This window comes from Hydra vulgaris, chromosome 14, assembly GCF_038396675.1.
Source record: "Hydra vulgaris chromosome 14, alternate assembly HydraT2T_AEP".
Lineage (NCBI taxonomy): Eukaryota > Metazoa > Cnidaria > Hydrozoa > Anthoathecata > Hydridae > Hydra > Hydra vulgaris.
Window position 1 is genome coordinate 21,507 of NC_088933.1, and position 18,494 is coordinate 40,000.

The following is an 18,494-nucleotide window of genomic DNA, read 5'->3' on the forward strand; positions in this document are numbered from 1 at the left end:
TAGTCTAATAAATTTAGTGACTTAAAACTAACTTCATTCAGTCTTATTTTTGAAAACACAGTGGACACAGTATAACTGAGTCTCAAAAAACATGCAAATGGCTAATTAGTTACACACTTGTTTTATGTAACGAACAACTTTCACTCAATCAATTCTTTGTGAGTTTTTGTACACCATCACTTTCAACTCTCAAATATTTTCATAATTTGATTGAAAAAATAAATTTATAGTAACAAAGCCTACAATGTCGGTTTTGCCACTAAAAGTTAAGTTAATCTGACAAAAAGCAGCTGAAAACAAAATAAAACCGTATCTTCTTAGAAGATTTTAATAATTTTTTAATGAAACACTCTGCAAAATGGGTGTTTAAAATAGTGTCTATGCAAGGTGTATGCACTGCTATGTGTAGTATGAGTATTCATTGCAAACACATTAGTTTATGCATTGGTAAACATAACTTTGATCTATTCATGTTTAATAAATAACAGTTTCAGAAAGTTTTATATCTTAATATAAACAAAAAATAATAAGACAAAATTGAAAATCATCTTTAATAACAAATTGGCAAGATTTAAAAATTTAAGAAATCATTAATATTGTATGTAGTTAAATATCGTCATAAATATCATACACGTGTTCCTTTTTTTATTGAAAATTTTTGATTTGACTCTCTAAATCCTCATACTTGAGTAGATGACTGCCATTTTCATCTATTTTTCTCTGTGTAGTTTATTCACTTATGACGTTGCAAGCCTTTTCAATGTTTTATTTATGTTTTTGTGTACAAACTCAAAAGTTTGTTCACTAAAAACACGCAAGGATCTTTGTTTCTTTATATTAAAAGAAATATTATACGCTTGTACTATGTGACTGATAGAGTAATTTTTATGATTCTTACGAGAGTTTGCAATGGTGCACATTTCTGTTACAAAATCTTTGATGTCTTTGCCAAAATCTGGTGAATGCTCCATTCCAAAACAGCCCTTAGCAACCAAAAGAAAAGATTTAAAAATTATTTATTGGTTGCTTGTTTTTATATACATTTTACCCTCTATTAATTGCTACCTGTTCTAAACTTCCTCACTGTTTCATAGCGGGTTATAATGTGAAGAGGACATATATCTATTAGTTCATCTAAACAAGACAGGACTTTGTGACAGTTAGGTTTATTACACCCTCCTCCATTCTATTCATATCTGATAACTGTTTTATTTAACAAATACTTTTTATTAAACTTATCAGCCACTAGCACATCTGTAACTTGAGTCACTATATGCTCAAATAAAAGCAGTTTAGAGGGTGGTACTATGTCAATAATCAGAGTCTCTGGATTTTCTTGTAGCAAACATCAAACAACAACATTTTTGAAAATTATACGCTCTTGTACTGCTCGCTACCTTCAATACACTTTAGGTACCGATCATTAAGACTTTCAAATGTTCCTAATTGACCTGTGGATTCTTCTTTCGTTCCTTCAAAATAGCAACAAGCAAACTTTGCGCTATGCCCCTAACAATAAAAGTTCAATATTATTTTAATGAAATTTAATTAAATTTAAAATGCAAACAAATAAATTAACTATTTTGGTTTCTAATTAAATAACTTAGTGAAAGACCAAGCATACTGTTGATTAACTTAAGATTTGCAGTCACACAAAATTTCAGTTCATTTAATTTTTTCATCTCAATTAATCTTCCTAAATTGTAATTGCTCTCTTGAACGCCACATGGAATTGCCAATATTTGTACTTTATTAGCACCAGTGAGCTCAAAGTTTTTACAGTATTCTGAAGACACTGGATCAAAAATGTTCACTACAACTTTTAAAGACCCTTGATCGCCATTGATTCCCACCCAAATGATGCAACGGAATGGATTCAGATCATTTTGATTGCATACTTTTCTACTAGTTTCCATGGTACAGCAACATACATGATATCTTTTGAAATTAGTTCATTAACCTTCTTTTTAGCAATCTAAAGAATTTTTACAGAAGATATATAACAAGAAAGAATATTTCTAATACTTGAAGCAATATTTCAAATTTGTAGTTGCAACCTTATAACTGCACTAAAATTCAATAGTCTGATTGTGATAATACTTTTCAAGAAAGAAGGAATTGTCATTAATGATCATTGATGCATTCGACTCAATAATTTTGCGGCCAAAGTCTTTCCTAATCTCGTTCATCATGCAATCTATAGCTATCATTAGAAGATCTGTTTTTCTTTTTCTGTTGAATAACGTGTTAAAATTTCCCTCATTGGTGCCAATTTTGGATATAAATTTATTTTCATTGAAATACCATCTATTCAGAAAATAATTTTTAATTATAATGAGTTTAAAATAAAACTTATTTGTTGAAAAATTTAATGTTTTTCTTTCCTTTTTTGCAGCAAATTCCTTTAATACAGAAAATACAATTCTCTGGGAAGTCTTTGAACCTTCCGAATGTGTGAAATACTGTAGATTTCAAATTTTTTCCTTCTATATACATGGACGTCTGATGTCTTTCCTTACCTTTTGATGACAATGGGGTTAAAATGATTCATCGAAGTCTACTGAGTTACTCTGTTAAGTTGGCGTTTAATTTATAAATTTTGCTAGGTTTAAATTTTCATGGCTTTTTGTATCTCGTCCAATCCTGCAAATCCAGTATAGACATCCATTCACTGATCTCTCTGCAACATCTATTCTTCCTAGTTTTTGAAAAACAAATGTATCTTTTTCTGGGACTCTTTAACTAATATACTTAAACTCAAATCAGTCTATAAAGTTTTTAAAATTACCCATTTCTAAGTAATTTTATGTCACGCTTTAAACTGTATATTACAAACTTATAAAACTTTATTAACTATACTTGCCTTTCTTAAATACAAACCTTATACTCAAGTAATACAAAAAACAGATGTGCAAGAATTTATTTCTATATTTAAACCATGCTCCACAAACTGTAAAACCAATTTTGTCCATTCTGGCATTTTTTCAAGTAGAGTACATTTTCTGTTCTTATTTAGGCAACAGAAGCATGTCAAATTTGATGTTCTGAATTACCTCAAGCTCTTGTCAAATTCATTTAAACTAAACGTTTAGATTTTCTAATAGTTTTCCAAAATCTATTTAATAACATAATTTTATTTAAAACTTTTTCCATATTTAAATTAATCTAAATTTATATTCAAATGGTTTACACTGAAATTGAGTTAAAAAATATTGTATACACACGGTGTATACAATGATTATTTGTATTAACACTATACTAGCGTATAAACCCTATATACACGATAATAAACACCCTTTTATAGATTGTTTTAGTAGAAATTACCAAAATCTCCCAAGATGATACGGTTTTTATTTCGCTTTCAGCTGTTTTCTTGTCAAGTTGACATCAGTTTGCTAAACATTTTTGCATAACCAAGACGTTCAACTTTAAATGTCAATATTGATGCAGTGATTTTATAATAGTTTTTGTGTTTTCTTGTCAATTGTCACAATCAATGTTACAGCTCAAACCAAGCTCCAACAAATGGCAGCCAAAAAAAACACATTTTTATAATTCAAATAAACTAGCCGATGGCAATCTGAGCATTCAATATATCATACCTTCTAAAAAAAAACCAAACTGAAATTTTTAGCTCTCATCTCACGGATTTGTCGAATTAGCGAATTTATTGAATCAGCGAATTTGTTAAAACAGCGAATATAAAAATAACTGAATATATGTTTATACATTATTACATTATAAATCTTTTTCAACATTTGTTAAGTAAACACAATCCTTATGGCATGTTGAATATGGCAATTAGCCTGTATTTTTCCAATCAATATTTTGGGTCTTGTTTGCATTGCTTAAACTTGTCTCTTTTGTGTTCATGATTTTTTACTTTAAATTAGCATGATTTCCTTTATTTATTTACACTTTTGCCGATAAAAAAAAATTTACAGTCGTAAGTTATAAAAAAAATAATTACATGACCGGGGCTAGAAGAAGACAAATTTAGTCTTATCATTAGGCCCCAAAAAATGCGTCATTACTAGACAAAATATAGTTTGACAATAAAATATAGTTTCAATGTATATATCTCTGATATATATTATAAAAGAAAGTTTAAATATATCGCATATCGTTTAAAATTTATAATTTTTCAAAAAATAAGATATAACAATTGCTTTGTAAAATAAAAAAAACAAAATTTATTAAAATATTAAATGACAAAAATTACATTTAAGAATTGGTTTGAAAAATAAGAAGATATGATTTTATATAAAAACATTTTATTGGTAGAGCATTTTATAGTTTAACTTATTTAATTATATTTATAAATACTTTTCATTTCCAATTAAGTAAAATTTTAAAATTTTAAACTCTTAATTTAAATATCAGATGTTGGCAATTAAAAAAAATCAGCATTTGAAGTTGATGTGTTCAAATTTGCTAGTGGCTCACAAGTTACAAAATGTAATAAACATTTCTTTGTTTTGCTAGAAAAACCTCCATTCCTGCTGTTTTTTGCATTTTTATGCACCAGACTCAAAAAAACGTTTTACTATTTTCACTAAAAATAGCAACTTAAATAGGAATAATTTCAAATTCATTTAGTTTCATTAATTCTTTATTTCAGGTCTGCGTTATAATTACAATTCAAACCAAAACAATATCTTTCTGTGACCTTTTCATTTGTTTAATTTATTATATGTATGTGTATATATATATATATATATACATATATATATATATATATATATATATATATATATATATATATATATATATATATATATATATATATATATATATATATATATATATATATATATATATATATATATATATATATATATATATATATATAATGTAAATGTTAAATTTTAATATATATATATATATAGTTGTAAATGTTAAATTTTATTTTCATCAATATGAGACACCTTGGAGCGTATAACAGCAGCACATAATCTTGGCATTCGGGCTAATAATTTATTCATGGTTTCCGCTGTTATCTCATTCCAAGCTTTTTGCAAACGTTCCCATAGCATTTGCTGATTAATAAAAGATGTTTCACCTGCTTCTCTGATCTTCCGATCCAGTTCATCCCACAACTTTTCGATGGGTGATAGATCTGGTGATTGAGGAGGCCAAGTCATAATTTTGCAAACTTTTCCCCTTTCTTTTAGTTTCAAATAATTTTTGCATAATCCAGATGCATGTTTTAGATCGTTGTCCTGCTGCATGATGAATCCTTTCCCAATTATACGAATACCAGATGGAATCGCGTGCTTAACCAAAATATAATAGTACATGTGTTTATCCATGGTAGATGTGATTTTAACTAAATCTCCAGTTAACCCATTGCCAAAACATCCCCAAAGCATAATATTACCACCTCCATGTTTTACAGTACTTTGTATACATTGAGGAAGCACTCTTTCATTAGGTAAACGCCTAACATGCACGCGACGTCGGGTACCAAAAAGTTCGAACCTACTTTCGTCTGTCCATAGAACTTTCTTCCAATCTTCTAATCCCCAATTTCTATGCATTTTTGCCCATTTCAATCTTTTCTTCTTATTTACTGCCCTCAACAAAGGTTTACGTGCAGCAACGCGTCCAATTAAGTTGACTGATCTTAGTCTTCTTTTTACAGTATCAGTTGATACTGGCTTTACCCTTGTTTTGTTGAGTTCTGCTGTTAAAATTGTGGCTGGAATTTTTCTATTTCTTTTGCTGGACACAACAATAAACGTATCTTCTTGCCGTGATGTAACTCTTGGTCTTCCAGAACGTGATCTGTCACTGTTGGAACCAATATCATGCAATCGTTGTAGAGCATATCTCACACCTGATTCGGATATTTTTAACTTGGAAGCAATTTTTCTATATGAATAACCTTCTTCACGTAAAATACATATTTTGCCACGAAGTTCTTCACAATATTCTTTCTTTACTTTCACCATTTCTCAAATTCTTTATTAAATTCAAGACATTAAATGCGCACACTAATGCCATTTTCAAGTATAAATATAAACATAAGTCTATTAAAAGCAACCAATTAAAATTACTGAAAACATCCTTACCATGCCGGAAAGTAGTATTGCTACTGTCAAACCTAAGCTTACAAAAAATATTTTGGTTAAAACTTTTGTGCAGTTTTAAATTTAATAAAAAATACTGAAGAACTTTATATGTATTTTACGTGAAAAAGGTTATTCATATAGAAAAATTTCTGCCATGTTTTTAGCAGCAGAACTCAACAAAACAAAGGTAAACAAAATTATTTGAAACAAAAAGAAAAGGAAAAAGTATGCAAAATTATGATTTGGCCTCATCAACTTTTTATATTAACATTTTATTCTTTTTATATATTTAAAATCATCCTAAAATGTATTGCATTTACTGTTCCTTGCAAATATTACACATGAGCGGAGACTTTTGCACGGTAGTGTATATATATATATGTATATAAATATATAAATAGATATATATATTTACATATTTATATATGTATATATATATATATATATATTAGGGTAAGTCGTAATGATGTAAATGTTAAGTTGGGGCTGTGAAACATTACTAAAATGTTGCATCACAGTCGACTGAAGAAAACTCCTTTGAAATAAATTGGAAGTGTGTCTTAGATTCGCAACTTTGAAAATTAAAATTACTGTATAATCGTATAATGTAAATACGCTTGGCTTTATGCTAATAATGTAAATATATGTGGTTTAATGTTCTATTACTCGACATCTTGTCAGATTATATTTAATAATGCAAGTAGTTGTTGATAAAGAAATAGTCACAGTGTAGTACGCAACACATTATAGCAAATTGTTTTAGTTATTCGCTATTTGTTATGGCTTAAGAAGTCAGATTTAAAGTCAATTCGATTTCTCTGCTCGAGATTTGTGACACTGCGAAATCGTTCCATGTCGTAACTTGTGTCCAAAACACTTTCATATTTTTTGCTGATATTTTTTTAATAGTACATTCAACTGCCTGAGATTGGCATGGAATACCACTCAAGACATTAATGTGGAACTAAAACTGTTCAAGACCATCATTAGAAACAGTTGATAAAAGCGATAGTGGTGTTTCGAGAGCAACAGACCAGTTAATCATTTTTATGAATGATGAAGCTTCCGGATCAAGCTTCATGATTGATCTATCAAAGAATTGTGTCGCGCTTCTTTGTGATGTAGCTCGTGCATCAATTATTTTGTCACACGAAAACTGACGAATTAATACATTTTCATCTGGAACTCCTCCAAGAAGAATGGTCTCTGTATGAGCAAAATAACAGTTATTTCGCAACACTGGTTCAAGAATTTACCAGTCTCCATTCTCAAGTTCATAGCACTTCTTCATAAAAAAAAGTAATTTCTTTCTCCGTCAAGGCAGGAAGGATGACGCTTTATGTGAAGTAGGATGGCGAATTTAAATTTACGATTAATCTTGTAGTTCCATGCAATGGTTTTGAAAGTTTTCCTCAGACATATCTTCTTTCAGCTGTGGCATTGCCACAGCGGATCAAACTCCCTCATATAGTCCTGTCATGAGTGTCCTCCACTGACACACCATCCACTGTTATATCCTCGACCACTGCATCCATAAACCTCCTCTTAGGTCTACCTCTCCTCCTCTTACCTGGAAGTTTCATCCCCAAAACTTTCCTGCCAATATAGCTACCCTGTCTCCTCTCTACATGTCCAAACCATCTCAATCTTGATTCTCTAACTTTATCTCCAAATCATGCTTCATGTGCTGATCCTCTAATAAACTCATTTTTGATCCTATCCTTTTTTTTCACTCTAAATGAGAATTTTAACATCTTCATCTCAGACACCTCCATCTCCTTCACTTGTCTCTTTGTCAGTGCCACTTTCTCCAGTCCATACAACATAGCAGGTGTCACTATTGTCCTATAGATCTTACCCACCATTCACACCAGACACTTTGTGCCATCCACACCACCCTGCCTGCACTCTCTTCGTTACCTCTCTTTCACTTCCTCCATTACTCTGTACCCTCGACTCTAAGTAGGAAAACTCGTCGACCTTCACCAAATCAACTCCTTGTAACTGGACCTGTTCACCGTCTGCCCTCTCATTCACACACATATACTCTGTTTTACTCCTGCTCACTTTCATTCCCCTGCTTTCCAAAGCATACCTCCATCTTTCCAAGTTTACCTCTACTAGCTCCCTACTCTCACTACAGATCGCAATGTCATTAGCAAACATCATAGTTCAAGGAGACTCCTGTCTAACTTCGTCCGTCAGTCTGTCCATGGCAATTGCGAACAGGATGGGACTCAGGGCTGATCCCTGATGTAGTCCTACCTCCACTTTAAACCTGTCTGTCATTCCTACTGCACATCTTACTGCTGTCACACTGTTCTCATACATATCCTGCACCACCCTCACATACCTTTCCGCTACTCCTGACCTCCTCATACAATACCACAGCTTCTGTCTCGGAACTCTATCATAGTCAACAAACTATCTATCTAAGTCAACAAACACACAATGTAACTTCTTCTGTCCTTCCCTATACTTCTCCATTAACACTCTCAGAGCAAACATAGCATCTGTGGTGCTCTTAGCTGGCATGAAACCATACTGCTGCTCACAGATCTCTACCTTTCCTTTAAGCCGAGCTTTCACTACTCTTTCCCAGATTTTCAGGATGTGACTGATCAACTTTATTCCCCTGTAATTACTACAGATCTAAACGTCACCCTTATTCTTGAAAATTGGCACTATTATGCTATGTCTCCACTCCTCAGGCATCTTCTGACCTTCCAAGATTCTGTTAAATAACCCTGTCAAAACTTAACTGTTATCTCTCTTAAACATTTCCATACCTCCACTGGAATATCATCCGGTTCAACTGACTTACCACACTTTATTCTCCAAATTGCAGCCCTTACTTCCTCCTTGCTCCCCTGGGGAACTTCCTGATTCACAACCTCTGTCTCTTCTAACCTTCCTTCCCTATCATTCTCTTGATTCATTCCACCACCTGATCTTAGGTTCTGCTATCACTCTCTTCTTCATCTCACCTCAAAAACCATCCTATATATCACCATCCTATGCTGTTTCGCTAAACTCTCTTCTGGTAATCACTAACCTTTTTCAGGTTTCCTCTCCTACAGAGGATATAGTCGACCTGTGTGCCTCTTCCCCCACTCTTATACGTCACCCTGTGCTCTTTTCCTTTTTCTTAAAATAAGTGTTAACTACAGCCGTCTTTATTCTTTTAGCAAAATCTAACAGCATTTGTCCTTCTGTATTCCTTTCTTTAACCCTTTATCTATCCATTACCTCCTTATCACTATTGTTCCCTTCACCAACATGTCCATTAAAATCTGCTCAAAGACTCATTCTTTCTTCTATAGGAACCTATAGAACAACTTCATCTAACTCTCTCCGGAACTATTCTTTCTCCTCCGTATTGCACCCTACCTGAGAAGCATAAGCACTGATGACATTCATCACCACCCCATCAATCTCTAACTTTACACAGATCACTCTGTCACTTACTCTCTTTACCTCCACTACACTCTAACTGAACTCCTCTTTCAGAATTACCTCTACTCTATTTCTCTTCCTATCAACACCATGATAGAAAACTTTGAAGCCACCACCAATGCTCCTGGCCTTTCTGCCCTTCCACCTTGTCTCCTGTACACACAGTATGTCTAATTTCCTCCTCTCCATCGCATCAGCTAGCTATTTTTCTTTACCCGTCATAGAGCCCACATACAACGTACCAAATTTAACCTCCACCTTCCTGCTCATCCTCTTCACTTTCAGCTTCAGAGCTCTCTTCCCCCCTTTCTTCCTCCTCTTTGTCCCAACAGTAGCCCGATTTCCACTAATGCCCTGTTGAACAACAGAACCATATACAAACATAAAATACGATTGGAGTCGCTCAACAGACATATACAAACATAAAATACGATTGGCCTTTGTTAACCACCTTGCATGATTTCGATTTTCTGGCATAGCAGTCTGGAGGAACAATATTTGATCACAAACAATGTAATCCTGCTGAACAGCTAAGCAAGCTTTTAGAATGTATATCTGATCAGTGCATAAATCTTACTTAACATCTACACTTACATCCTCAACTTTACCAGGTATACGTTTAAAGTTCACAATAACTAAATCTTTTGTATCAAAACCTGGTGCGATGTCTTTTTTACCTGTTAAAGTAGCTGGACCTGTTGGACGTCTACCATCCAGAATGGAGAAATATTTTCTAAGAGGTAGTTCATTTGCATGTAACAAGCATACTAACCATTGCCATGTTCTCCCAGGAAACTTCTAATTTTCTGATTAGTCCATTATGTTGACCTGTGTTATTCACATTGATGTTGTTAATGCTCAATAACATATTTTGTGCAATATCAACAGCTTTACTCCTTTGTGGCGTGACATGATTGACATATTTTTTTGCCGAAATGGAACTATTGCATAATGTTCTTCTTTGAAATTTAGTTAAACGCCACTTGTTTTAACAAAAGTGGCATCCTGCATCCCATTAAATTCAATGCAAAGTACTTTTTGGACCTCAACATTATGTTTTATAACTTCCTTTTTCCTCCCCATTTCTCTGACGACAAAGTTTTGCTGGATCAATATCATTCTCCTGTGTTATAAGATCTAAATCTTTTAGTAATTTGCAATTACGCAAGCATCACTGTTCCGATTTTACACCTATTTATGGCCTTATAAAACTCAGGATATTGTTTAGCGTTGTAAACCTGGATCTTTTTATTACTTGACATCTCACTATCACTTGACATCACTTTATAACATGACATTACATTATCATCTAACATTTCAATTGGCAAAAGTTCTTCATGTGACTTTGACGGTTCATTATTACTGCAATATGCTTCATTTCGATCAATTTCTTTATCAAACTTCAGTTTCTTATCTGTAGTCGGTAAATTGCATGTTTTATTCCTATTTTTCTCCCTTCTACAACTTAATTATTTCTTCTTTTTCTGCTTTTCCTATGACCATCTTCCGTACCATTTTTTGATCTATCCAAAACTCGCATTTAAGTATTAGAATTTTATTTGACAGTGGACATGAATAAGATGACTTTTCTCGAACACCATTATCAACTTACACAGACAAAAATCGAATAGTTGGTCTAACATCTGTAAACTTGATTCAAATGTTGCAGAGGACTTCTTGCCTTCAGAGTATTTACCAAGCTCATGTTCTTTGTTAAATAGTCTTTTTATGCGAATAACTAAGATGCTGACTACAATGGTAAGTTTACTTGCTTTGTTGTACAGTGCTTTAATTTCATTAGCTATGACTGTTTGCGCTTTCATTAGCACTTCCAAAATTGTTATTTTATAATAAAAAGTCATATACTTTGAAAACATCAGCAGAAGTTGGCAATTGATTTGTTTGGAATGGTCTAGGTTGTCCAAGCATACCATTTTCAGTTTCACTTCGTTTTTTAACAGTAGCCAGTTTTATTTTTAATTTTAACAAGTTAAACGAAATCAAAAAAGCCAACAATGTAATTTTAAAGTAATATATACAAGTACATATCTTATAATTAAATACAGGATCATGTTATTCAGAAGTCAACAAACAGCACTAACAGCTTTTTGTGATATATTTCAAAGGGTGCCCTAAACTTTTGCAAAGTTCTGTGTTATTATAATATTATTAATATGAATCATCAATAAATCTAAATCTTAATGCTTTTATCCTGTAAATATGACTATTGTAAAGTAGCATTTTGACCTAATATAATAAAATTCAAGTTAAAGTTAGCAAAACTAACTCAATTTTTTGTTACATTTCTTTTATACATCATTAATAAAGACAAAAAAATTCAACTGTATCTTAAAAAAAAAATGCTCGACCCACCCTGTTATATATATACAATATATATATATATATACAGTAGCATACAAAAGTAACCGGACATGAGCATAACTTGAGATAACTTTTGAATGAAAAGTCCGATTTCTTTCAATTTTTCACTCTAATAGCGAAAAATTGATTACAAATCTAAAAACAAATGCATTTTTACTAAATCTAAGCAATATAATCTTAAAAGTTCATTTAATTAAAATATGCGCCTGCAAAAGTATCCCGACAAAAAAAAAAAATTGAATAAGATTTTTTTTTTAACATTTTTTAAGTTGAAAATGCTTTTTTTTAAGTATTGCTGTAGTACTTTGTCGGGAAGCCCTTAGCATTAACTACTGCTTGACAGTGACAAGGCATTGAGTCCACAAGCTTCTAATCACAATAATTTTGATTTTTTCCATTCTTTTTTCAGAGTATTCAATAAATGACGTTTACTTGTTAGTTTTCGACCTGAAATTTGTCGATCAATGAGCTTACATAGACATTCAATAGAATTAAGGTCAGGACTTTGCTAAGGCTATTTGATTAATCGAATTTCATTGGTTTTCAACAAGTTTTTCACAAGGGTTAAAGTTTGCTTTGGGTCATTGTTCTTATAAAACATCCTTCCTCGAGGCTATTTGTCCTTAGCATGTGGTAGCATAACATTCTTAAGCATATATTTGTACATATTTTTGTTAATTATACCATCAATCAAATGGAAAGGACCGATAAAATCTCTGTTCAAGTTAGCCCAGTTAATAATGTTTTGAGTTCTGTGCTTTACTGTTGGTAGCTGGTATTTAGGATCGTTTTTATGGCCTTTTGGTCGACGGACATTTCTAATATTATCAGATCCAAATAACATAAAATTAAATTCATCACTAAAAAGTACTTTTAATCGCGTGCTTTTCAATTTTTTATATAAATAAAAAGTTTCTTCGTAGAACGTCTTCCAAGTAGATTTGCAGACCTCAAAAGATGTTTGATTGTGTCAACACCACATTTTTCGTTATTAAGTTTTTTAATTTCAGCATTTACCAAGACAGCATTTTGCGTGGAACATTTTTCAGGGCTTGAGGATGGATATTTTAGCAGGATAATGACTCAAAAGACACTTCAACCCTTATAAAAGACATTTTCAAAAACAAAAAATTTCAATTAATGGAATTAACGTAGCAAAGTCCTGACCTTAATTCTATTAAACATCTATGGAAACATATTGACGAATTTCAGGTTGACGAATTTCAGGTTGAAAATCAGCAAGTAAATTTAATTTATAGAATATTCTGAAACAAGAATGACGAAAAATCAAAATTATTGTGATTATGAAGCTGGTGGACTCAATACCTTGTCACTGTCAAGCAGTAATTAATGCTAAGGGCTTCCCGACAAAGTACTACAGCAATTTACTTTAAAATAAAGTATTTTCAATTTAAAAAATGTTTAAAAAAATAAATCTAATTAAAGATTTTTTTTCTGTCCCAGTACTTTTGCACCAGGAAATTTTAATTAAATGATTTTTTAAGATTAGATTGCTTAGATTTAGTAAAAACTCATTTGTTTTTAGAATTGTTATCAGTTTTTTGATTACAAATCTCTCAAACAAGTCAAAGGCTCAAGATTTGTAATGAAGCTGAGCAGTTGAAAAAATTATTATTATAATGTATAATTTGTACGAATATTTTAATGTTATTTTAATGATTATTATTACAACTTTGGTTTTTTGTGTTATTATAAAATTTAAGTTGATTTATTTATCAGTATAAAAATCAACTATCGTTTAACGCAAAAACAAATTAATCAAACTTATTTGAAGAAAAAAAAAATCAATGTATTGGTTTTACTGAACATTAAAAAAGAAAAAGTATATAAGTCCATACCTTAAATACATACCTTAAAAATAAGTGATTCAAAATTGTAAAGAATCTTATATATAACGTATAATACTAAGTTGGACCAACGTTCAATGTTGGGCTAACGTTAATATGCTACCTGGGCATCGTCATTATAATCATCATCATCATCATCATCACCACCATCATCATCATCATCATAACAATAATATTATTAATAAATAAAATAGTAATAAATTAACAGAGAACCTGGACAACTCTTTAAATAACATGACTCTGTTTTTGTTACAACTCCGTTACAATTTTGCCCACCACATGAAGGAGGGGGATTTGTACAAGAGCGAGTGAATATTTTGTTACCAATGCCACAAGACACAGAGCATTCATTCCATAAACTCCATTCAGTGAAGTCACCATTTTCTTAAAACATATAAAATTCAAAAACTATAATATATTCAAAACTTTTCTTCAAATAAAAATGTAGCCCTCTCTCTTGACTTTTTATATTCTTCGTTTAGAGGTGAGCTTACATACGTAAATGCAAATAAAAAATTAACTTAACCTATGTTTTTACATTGTTATATATTACTAAGAGAGAAAAAAAATATGATTTTTTTAGACCAAAAAGAAATACTAGTAACTTTATCTATTTTTAGGTATTTTAAATAATTGGTGTGTTATTTAACTGGAAACAAATAAGATACAAAAATAGAAGCAAAGAAATAAATATTTTTTGCCTTTAAAGTATTCATATAATTTACTGAAAGTACTTTATGTATTACTAAAATTGAGTGATAATGTTTTATTTATTGCATATTGATTATTATAAAAACAAAAACTACATTTATGATAAAATGCAGTAATAATTAAGACATTATGGCAGGAGTCATATGCCAAAGCTTGTAAAATAATGCTAAACTAAGTTAACTAGAAAACACAATCAAAATATAGCTTGAAATGTTATTAACAAACAAACAAAATGTTATTAATTTTGATTTAAAAGTTTAAAGTACTTTTATTACCTTTTTGACACGTTGAAGTTGGTGAAGGTGGTGGAGTTTTGTCTAAAATTTTTAAAAGAAAACATTAAGAATGTTAAAGCATTAGGTTTGCACTGTATATTAAAAAAAATTAAAAGCATAACTAAATTTTTTTTACATACTTTTGTGTATTTAAGTCAGCATTTGGTAAGCAAACGTTGACTTAACCCTGTGCCCATAAGAACCTGAGCACATTTTTATATAGAAAAGTCTCTAAATATCGGATATGGATATCTTATGATAAAAAAAGCTCTTTTTTTAAAAAAGAGTTTTCTGTGTGAGTTCTAAAGAAGAACACTGGTGTCTATGTGATCAGCCATGTTAAAAGTTAAAATTTAAAAAGTTAATTTTATATCCTAGTAAATGGCTAGAATAAAACTCAAAATGCATTAAAAAAAATCTTTACACAAATCAAATACACTGACTTTTTTTATTTATATACAATAAATGGGTATAGACTGATAAATCTATCAACATAAAACTAACTTCATCTAGTCTTATTTACAAAAAGACTATGTCTCCCAGTGTTTCAAAATATTTGAAAAAGGCTGATTAGTTACACACTTGTGTTATGCAATGAACAACTTTCACACAATTGAATCTTTGTAGGTTTTTGTACACTACGACTTTCGACTCTAAAATATTAGTTTAATATAGTATATATAATATAGTTTGGTTAAAAAGAACAATCCTTAGTAGCACAAAGAGCTAAATTCTGTTGTAAGAAACTGAACAATCAAAATGATTCTTTATAAAACATTTTGCCAGTGCTAAGTTTCTTTTTTGATTGATTTCTGCGTTTTCTTGTCACTTGTCTCTATTTTTTTCAACCAATTTTCCAGCTCAAACCAAGTGTTGACGGCATGATAATGCTCCATGAACAATTCGTGATCAGCTAGACCACTTAGATCTGAGAACAAAAAAAAAATAACATTTTTATTGTTTGAATTAACAAGCCAATAGCAATCTGAGCATTCACCATTTCATAACTTCTTAAAAAAAACTTACACTGAAACTCACAGAACAAATATAAAAATAACTTAATACTTGTTTATACAATATTATATTATAAATTTTTTCAACCAATTAAACACGTTCCTTATCGCTATTTAAAGATGGCTATAAGTCTGCATCTTTTCAATCAATAATTTGGGTCTTGTTTGCAATGCATGAATCTGTATCTTCCGTGCCTATGATTTCCTACTTTAGAAAAATGTATTTTTCTACAAATTACAACGTTGTATTGGATATTCGACGTCACCGACTTATTTACAACAATAATCCAGCCTTGGATTGACATCGTGTGCCCGCTGGGTTGTTGCCTTTTTTTAGTGAAAATATTAAAAAGTTATTTTGAGTCTGGTGCATCATGACGCAAACGAAAAGCGGCATAGTGTTTTTTACATCGGAGTTTCGTTGTCATTAATGTTAGATACACTAACGTTGAATACAAAAATTTTTAATGACGTATATGTTTTATGTCACATCAACAAACGTACGAGAAAGTTAACAATAAATTTTAATTTATTAAAATTTATTATTAATTTTCTCGTACTCCTCCCATGGTACATGTGTCGACACAAGTACCAAGCTTGAAGCTTAAATGTTAAGAAATCATTTTAAACTTTGGAAAAACCAAGTAACCACTGGCAAAGCTATATATATAAGAAAACAAAAGGTTACGGTAAATGCGTGTATATATATATGTATGTATATATATATATATATATATATATATATATATATATATATATATGTATATATATATATATATATATATATATATATACATATATATATATATATATATATATATATATATATATATATATATATATATATATATACACGTGAAATAAAGTGTATATATATATATATATATATATATATATATACATATATATATATATATATATATATATATATATATATATATATATATATATATATATATATATATATATATATATATATATATATACACGTGAAATAAAGCGCTTATTTGATATAAGTGTAAAAGATGTTCAGCAAAAAATTTTATAAAACAAAGATATCACTAAAAAAGAAAGAAATGTCGATATAAATTTTTAAATAATCAACAAGGTGAGCAAAAAAAGTATACGAGTTGACAATATAAGTATTAGCATCATTATAAATTCAATATAACTCATTACAATCCCACTCTTGCATATATTTAATCTATTTTCAAAAGAAGGAGTTTTTCCGCAAAAGTCAAAAATCGCTAGAGTTGTCTCTATTTTAGAATCAGGTGATCCTTATGACGTTCCATATGGCCAATCTCAATTCTTACATGTTTTTCCAAAATTCTAGAACAAATTATGTATAATAGATTCTATTTTTTCTTAAGCAAAAAAAATATTTTGCACAACAACCAACTTGGTTTCAAATCCGGTCATTCTACTGACAACACAATCTTACATCTTGTACAGGATATATTTAGAAGGGTTTAATGAAAAAAGTATACTAAAGGTGTTCTTATAGATCTATGCAAAGTCTTTGATAAAGTTGATCATATAATTCTTTTATTCAAATTCGAAATCTATAATATAAGAAATTCAAACTTGGCTTACTTGTTACTTATTTAACAGGAATCTATAATATAAGAAACTCAAACTTGGGTTACTTGTTTTACAGGAAGCAATATATTTCATATGAAGGTGGAAAAACGGATAATATGACTATCAAATGCGATGTTTCCCAGGGTTCAGTACAATAACCACTCTTATTTCTAGTTTATATTATTAATTTAAATAATTTTTCTAATATCTCAAACTCAATTTTATTTGCCGAAAATACTAATTTGTATTATTCCAATGAAGAAATTAATATCTTATTTTTAACAGTAAACAAAGAACTTGATTAACTAAGCCGATGGTTTAAATCCAATAAACTATCCCTAAACATTACCAATACGAAGTGCACATTATTCCATCATGCTTTAAAAAAATGTATATTCCATGGAAACTAGCGACCCTTTTTATTGATAATAATTTGATAAAAAGGAAAAAATCATTAGAAATTCTTGGGCGTAATTCTAGATGAAAGTATTAATTGGAGAGAACATTTAAATGTAATTGAGAATAAAGTTTCAAAAAATATTTTCTGCAAACAAAAAACTTTTCTGCAAACAAAAACATACTATTAGGATTATTTCAAATGAAGGTCGACTCTCCCATACAAAAATACTTTTTAGTAAACTCAATATATTAAATATTTTCAAAATAAATCTTTATCAAGTTTTTATATTTATGTTTAAACTTGAATAAAAAACGGCACCGCCTTTATTTTACTCAATACTTAAAAAATAAATCATATATACAGCACAAGATTCTCAAAAAACAACTTTAGTTGATCCAAAATCTATTATTCAGCCCCTAAATACTCAGTTACAAATCGAGGACCTAAATTACAAAATACACTTTTAAATGATGATCTAAAACACACTCTTCGCCTAACCAATTTAATGCAAAACATAGGGCAAACTCTTTTACTTAAAGACAATGAATTAATTTCCTTCTAAGGCGTTAAATAAGAGTACTCTAATGATTTCATTTATATAATTATAAATATATATAATAATTTTATATATACACAATTTTTTTTATTCATTTATTTACGTTTTTCTTCCTTTTTTTTATCTAAAATTTAATATTTAAGAAAATTTAATTAAAATTTAAAAGATTTTGTAT

General features: G+C 30.1%; 1 protein-coding gene across 3 annotated transcripts in view; it reads right to left on the bottom strand.

Annotated features, from left to right (window-relative positions):
- LOC136090426 (torsin-1A-like) overlaps positions 1-18,494 on the bottom strand; it is a 57,466-nt gene that overhangs the window by 12,447 nt on the left and 26,525 nt on the right. For all 3 annotated transcript variants that reach the window (XM_065817041.1, XM_065817043.1, XM_065817042.1), the window contains exons 3-4: positions 14,767-14,808; positions 13,994-14,164 (exon numbers count right to left, since the gene is read on the bottom strand). In XM_065817041.1, coding sequence (XP_065673113.1) covers positions 13,994-14,164; positions 14,767-14,808 — 213 coding nt within the window. The remainder of the gene's footprint in view (positions 1-13,993; positions 14,165-14,766; positions 14,809-18,494) is intronic.